Source organism: Cetorhinus maximus, chromosome 11, assembly GCF_964194155.1.
Source record: "Cetorhinus maximus chromosome 11, sCetMax3.hap1.1, whole genome shotgun sequence".
Lineage (NCBI taxonomy): Eukaryota > Metazoa > Chordata > Chondrichthyes > Lamniformes > Cetorhinidae > Cetorhinus > Cetorhinus maximus.
This window is the reverse complement of record NC_135889.1, coordinates 128,713,966-128,721,017: the sequence shown is the minus strand read 5'-3', so window position 1 is coordinate 128,721,017 and position 7,052 is coordinate 128,713,966. Positions and strand designations below refer to the sequence as shown.

General features: G+C 44.5%; 1 protein-coding gene across 2 annotated transcripts in view; it reads right to left on the bottom strand.

Annotated features, from left to right (window-relative positions):
* Positions 1-5,231: 5,231 nt before the first annotated feature.
* Positions 5,232-7,052, bottom strand: part of LOC144686923 (E3 ubiquitin-protein ligase MARCHF4-like) — a 144,745-nt gene continuing 142,924 nt past the window's right edge. For both annotated transcript variants that reach the window (XM_078552771.1, XM_078552772.1), the window contains one exon: positions 5,232-5,817. In XM_078552771.1, the coding sequence (XP_078408897.1) occupies positions 5,495-5,817 (323 nt within the window). In that variant the 3' untranslated portion in view covers positions 5,232-5,494. The remainder of the gene's footprint in view (positions 5,818-7,052) is intronic.

Genomic DNA, 7,052 nt, shown 5'->3' with positions numbered 1-7,052 from the left:
GACATCCTCTCTTTCCAACATTGCAATATTTGCCTTAATAAAATACCGCCACCCTTCCTTTTCCTTCCTTTCCTATCTTTCCTGAACACCTTGTAACCAGGAGTATTTAACACCCAGTCCTTCCCTTCTTTGAGCCAGGTCTCTATTATTGCCACTACATCGTAATGTGTTTCTCACATGTTGGTGCAGACTCGATGGGCTGAAGGGCCTCTTCTGCACTGTGATTCTGTAATCCACATGGCAATCTGCGTTTGTAATTCACCAATCTTATTTACACACTCTGCACATTCACATACATGTGCAGCAACCCCAATTTAGATTTTGCTACTTTCTCCCTTACCCTGAACCCACCTAATACCTTACTATTTCCCACTCTAATGCTATCTGCTTCTTCCAGCATTGATATTAACTTCTGGTTCCCACATCCCTGCCAAGTTAGTTTAAACCCTTCCCAATAGCATCAGCAAATCGCCCTGGTCCCGGCTCTGTTTAAGTGCAACCCTTCTGGCCTGTACAGGTCCCATCCCCCCCAGAGCTGGTCCCAATATCCCAGAAATCTAGAGATCCTAAGATCTAAAGGGAAAGAAAAAATCTAATAACAGATAAGAATATCTGTACAATGGTACCTGTGCAATGGGAATATCACAATTGAATTATACAGAATTACATAAAGCATACTGGAAAAAGACAGGCCATGCAGCCCAACAGTATATGCTGGTGTTGATGTTCCACTAAAGTCATCTCCCATCCTTCCTCATCTAGCTCTATAAGTATAATTCTCAATTTCCTTCTCCCTCATGTGCTTGTCTGAGTTCCTCTTATATGTATTTGTTTTATTCACCTTAACTACTGCCTCTGATAGAGAGCTCATTATTCTCTCTGGGTAAAGAAGTTTCTTTTGAATTCCCTATTTGGTTTCTTGGTGACTATCTTCTACTGATGGCTTCTGGTTACACTCTTCCCCACCACGGTGGAAACACTCTCCCTGTATCTACTCTATCAACCCTTTTCATAATTTTAAAGATCTCTATTAGGACACCTCAGCCTTCTCTTTTCGGAAAGAAAGACTCAGTCCATTCATCCTTTCTTGAAAGATAAAATCTCACAATTCTTGTATCACCCTTCAAATCTTCTTTGTACCTTCTTCTAAATATAATTTTAATAATATGGCAACCAGAACTGTTTACAGTACTCCGTGTGGTCTGATAAAGGTTTGATACACATTCAACATATCTTCACACTTTTCAATTCTATCTCTGTAGAAATAAGCTCTAGTGTTTAGTTTGTTTTTTAATGATTTGTGTATTCCAACATGTAATCATAAATTTTAAACAAATGATCACAACATTGATCGTTGTTGGGCTCCACTTCCAACATTCAGCCACTTTGAATAACATCACCCCTATTCTCTACCTTCTATCTTGCTGTCAGCTAGTAATTCATGAGACCATCTGCAATGGCAATGTTGTAACAAATACATCACGAGAATAGAAGAACTAAGAGAAGAGGAGGCCATTCAGCCCATTAAGCCCGCTCTGCCATTCATTAAGATCATGGCTGATTTGATCATGGCCTCAAATTCACTGTCCTGCCTGCTTCCGATAACCCTTGACTCCCTTGTAGATTGTAGTCTATCTCTACGAGGAGAATATCCTACTGGATAAGACCATCTGTAGAATGTTGTTTGATAATATTATCTATGCTACAACAACAATTTGCCTTTAACATAATTAAAAATCCCAGGAGCCTTATCACCAAAATTGGATACTGAGCCACATAAGGAGATATTAGAACAAGTGACCAAAAGCTTACTTAAAATGGGAGGTTTTAAGGAGTGTCTGAAAGGAAGAGAGAGATAGAGAGGCAGAGAGGTTTAGGGAGGGAAATTCAAAGCTTCCTTGGCAGCTGAAGGCACAGCTACCAATGATGGAGTTATTAAAAATGGTAATGTGCAGGTTTCCAGAATGGGAGGAGTGCAGTTATCTCAGACAGTCATGCAGCTGAAGAAGATTAAAAGGATGGGGAGGGACAACATAGTTGCTAGACTGGGTCTGCGGCAGGTGGTGGGGGAACCAACAAGAGAGAAAAACATACTTGACCTCATCCTCACCGACCTGCCTGCCACAGATGCATCTGCCCATGACACTGTCGGTAGGAGTGACCACCGTACAGTCGTTGTGGAGATGAAGTCCTGCCTTCACATTGAGGATACCCACCATCGTGTTATGTGGCACTACCACCATGCTAAATGGGATAGATTTCGAACAGATCTAGGAATTCAAGACTGGGCATCCATGAGGCACTGTGGGCCATTGGCAGCAGCAGAATTGTACTCGAACACTATATGTGACCTCATGGCCTAGCATATCCCCCACTCTACCGTTACCATCAAGCCAGGGGATCAACCCTGGTTCAATGAAGAGTGCAGGAGAGCATGCCAGGAGCAGCAGCAGGCAAACCTAAAAATGAGGTGTCAACCTGGTGAAGCTATAACACTGGACGACTTGCGTGCCAAACAGCATAAGCAGCAAGTGGTAGACATGTGAAGTGGTCCCACAACCAACAGATCTAAGCTCTGCAGTCCTGCCACATCCAGTCGTGAATAGTGGTGGACAATCAAACAACTCACTGGAGGAAGAGGCTCCACAAATATCCCTATTCTCAATGATGGAGGAGCCAAGTACATCTGTGCAAAGAATAAGGCTGAAGCAATTGCTACAACCTTCTGCCAGAAGTGCCAAGTGGATGATCCATCTCGGCCTCCTCCGGAGGTCCCCAGCATCACAGATGCCAGTCTTCATCCAGTTCGATTCATTCCACGTGATATCAAGAAATGGCTGAAGGATACTGCAAAGGCTATGGGGCCTGACAATATTCTGGCAATAGTACTGAAGACTTGTGCTCCAGTACTTGCCGTGCACCTAGCCAAGGTGTTCCAGTACCGCTACAACACTGGCATCTACTCGGCCATGTGGAAAATTGCCCAGGTATGTCCTGTACACAAAAGGCAGAACAAATCCAATCCAGCCAATTATCGCCCCACCAGTCTACTCTCCTTCATCAGTAAAGTAATGGAAGGGGTCATGAACAGTGAGATCAAGCAGCACTTGCTTAGCAATAACCTGCTCACTGATGCCCAGTTTGGGTTGCGCCAGGGTCATTCAGCTCCTGATCTCATTACAGCCTTGGTTCAAACATGGACAAAAGAACTGAATTCCTGAGATGAAGCGAGAGTGACTGCCCTTGACATCAAGGCTGCATTTGACAGAGTGTGGCATCAAAGAGCCCCAGCAAAACTGGAGTCAATGGGAATCAGGGGAAAAACTCCCACTGGTTGGAGTCAAATCTAGCACAAAAGAAGATAGTTGTGGTTGTTGGAGGTCAGTCAGCTCTATTCCAGGACATCACTGCAGGAGTTCCTCGGGGTAATGTCCTCGGCCCAACCATCTTCAGCTGCTTCATCAATGACCTTCCTTCCATCATAAGGTCAGAAGTGGGAATGTTTGCTGATGATTGCACAATGTTCAGCACCATTTGCGACTGCTCGGATACTGAAGTAGTACATGTCAAAATGCAGCAAGACCTGACAATATCCAGACTTGGGCTGACAAGTGGCAAGTAACATTCGCGCCACACAAGTGTCAGGCAATGATCATCTTACAGAATCACACAGTGCAGAAGAGGCCCTTCGGCCCATCAAATCTGCACCAACACGTGAAAAACAACTGACCTACCTACCTAATCCCATTTACCAGCACTTGGCCCATAACCTCGAATGTTATGGCGTGCCAAGTGCTCATCCAGGTACTTTTTAAAGGATGTGAGGCAACCCGCCTCCACCACCCTCCCAGGCAGTGCATTCCAGACTGTCACCACCCTCTGGGTAAAAAAGTTTTTCCTCACATCCCCCCTAAACCTCCTGCCCCTCACCTTGAACTTATCTCCAACAAGAGAGAATCCAACCATGGCCCCTTGATGTTCAATGGCATTACACTCACTGAATCCCCCACTATCAACATCTTGGGGGTTACTATTGATCAAAAACTGAACTGGACTAGCCATATAAACACCGTGGCTACAAGAGCAGGTCAGAGGCTGGGAATCATGCGATGAGTAACCCACCTCCTGACTCCCAATGCCTGTCCATCATCTACAAGGCATAATTCAGGAGTGTGATGGCATACTCCTCACTTACCTGGATGAGTGCAGCTCCCACAACACTCAAGAAGCTTGACACCATCCAGGACAAAGCAGCCCACTTGATTGGCACCACATCCACAAACATTCACTCCCTCCACCACCAAAGCACAGTAGCAGCAGTGTGTACCATCTACAAGATGCACTGCAGGGGTTCACAAAGGCTCCTTAGGCAGCACCTTCTAGACCCACGACCACTGCCATCTAGAAGGACAAGGGCAGCAGATAGATGGGAACACCACCACCTGGAAGTTGCCCTCCAAGTCACTCACTATCCTGACTTGGAAATATATCACCGTTCCTTCACTGTCGCTGGATCAAAATCCTGGAACTCCCTCCCTAACAGCACTGTGGGTGTACCTACACCACATGGACTGCAGCGGTTCAAGAAGGCAGCTCACCACCACCTTCTCAAGGGCACTGGGGATGGGCAATAAATGCTGGCTCAGCCAGCGAAGCCCACATCCAATGAATGAATAATAAAAAAAGATCATAAAGGGGTCTGAAGACAGGGATGAGAATTTTTAAATGAAGGAGTTGCCGGATTAAGAGCCAATATAAGTCATTGAGCAAGGGGTGAAAGGGCTACGGGACTTGTTGCAAATTAGGATACAGGCAACAGAGTTTAAGATGTCAAGTTTATGAAGGGTGGAAGATAGAAAGCCAGCCAGGAGAGTATTATTAAAATATAGTCTAGAACATAACCTATAAATAAGAACAGGAGGAGGCAAGAAGTATCAAAGGCATGGATAAAAGTTATAGCAGCAGGTGAGTTTAGATAAGGGCAGAGATGCATGATGTAAATTGGTGGTCTTGGTGATGAGCAGATATGTGGTCAAAAGCTCAACCCAGAGTCAAATATGACATCAGGTTGTGAATGATCTAGATCAACCTCATATGTCTGTCAGGCTGAGGCAATGGGAATATTGTAATGGCTAAGTCTATCTGTTAAGTGGGAATATCTAGCCTGGATCACAGTGAAGTCATCCATCTGGCAATTGGCTCTGAATCAAAGAATGAGAGCATGCTCAAAGAATTGTTTAACAGTTGTGGCCGTTTTTATCTTGTTTCACAGGCAGTTCAGATTATACAGTGACTGTAATTTATGAACTGGATTAATTTCCATTGTGTGGCCTCGATTGTGGTCTACTTCACAGACAGCCCTGGTAGATTTGCGGTGCCTGATGTTGTCCTTCTACCATCTGTCTCTCAATCCCGGCCTCTTTGTTCTTCCTGCAGCTGTCATTCCCATGTTTAATGATGCCTCATCAAGTTGTCCTTAAAACAGGTCTTTTCATCAGACTGTAGTCACCCTCATCACCAGTTCTCTGCTTGCACTTGTTTGGTGCCTCTGTTCATTAGACCTTAGGTGGCTGAGAATGTGTAAAATGGTGTATGCACAGTGATGATTGGACATGGTTCCCAACGGCCGGTTGCCTCTGGAACTGTTGTGTGTTGTAGATGACCTTTCGGCCCGTGAGTTCCTATTACGGTTCGTGCCGCTCTTCTGATCCTCCATGTCCTTGGACTTTTCATAGTTCAGTACTTTCCATTGCTGGTTAACTGCTTGCCAACGCTTAAAGATTCGATATACAGATGGTCCCTCGTGAATAATCAGTCCTGGAAAGGCAGAATGGAAAGAGCAGTCAAAAATCAATTTCACTACTGGAGCTCAGTTCAATCCCAGTTATTTGTGATGATAAAACCACTGTAGTTTTAACACAAAATTAGACCACTTGACTTGCTGTGTGTGGGCTGGTGCTGACCGCACATCGTAGATCATAATCTAATTATCTTTCCTTGCCCTATCCCATTACCCTTGAATATTTGATTTGAATGGTTATCTGATTATTTCTCAAATATATTCAAAATCAAGAGGGGTCTGGACAGAGTAGATAGGGAGAAACTGTTCCCTTTGATGGAAGGATTGAGAATCAGAGGACACCAATTAAGGTAAAAGAACCAGAGGCGACATGAAAGAAACTTTTTTACGTGTCGAGTGGTTAGGATCTGGAATGCTCTGCCTGAGAGTGTGGTAGAAGCAGATTCAATCATGGCTTTCAAAAGGGAATTAGGTCATTAGATCATTATCTGAAGGGAGAAGATTTGCAGAGCTACAGGGGGAGGGGGGAAACGTGAAGTGGGACTAGCTGAGTTGCTTTTGCAGAGAACTGGCATGGACATGATGGGCTGAATGGCCTCCTTGTGTGCTATCACCATTCTATGGCTTTAATACAAAACACATAGTGCAGTTGTACCTTCATTTTTATTCTATAAATTAAGGAGACCTTAACTGCAAGGAACATTTATGTCACACAAGTGCCAGGCAATGACTATCTCACACAAAAGAGAATCTAACTCTCCCCTTGAAATTCAACAACATTACCATCACTGAATCCCCCATTATCAACATCCTGGGGGGTTACCATTAACCAGAAATTGAACTGGACTAGCCATATAAATACTGTGGCTACAAGAGCAGGTCAGAGACTAGGAATCCTTCAGTGAGTAACTCAACTCCTGACTCCCCAAAGCCTATCCAACATTTACAAAGCACAAGTCAGGAGTGTGATGGAATACTCTCCACTTGCCTGAATGAGTGCAGCTCCAAGAACACTCAAGAAGCTCGACATCATTTAGGACGAAGGAGTTCACATGATTGGCACCCTATCCACCGTCTTAAAATTCACTCCCTCCGCCACCAACGCACAGTGGCAGTGGTATGTATCATATACAAGATGTACTGCAGCAACGCGTCAACATTCTTTCAACAGCATCTTCGAAACCCGTGACCTCTACCATCTAGAAAGACAAGGGCAATAGATGCATGGGAACACCGCCACTAGGAAGTTCCC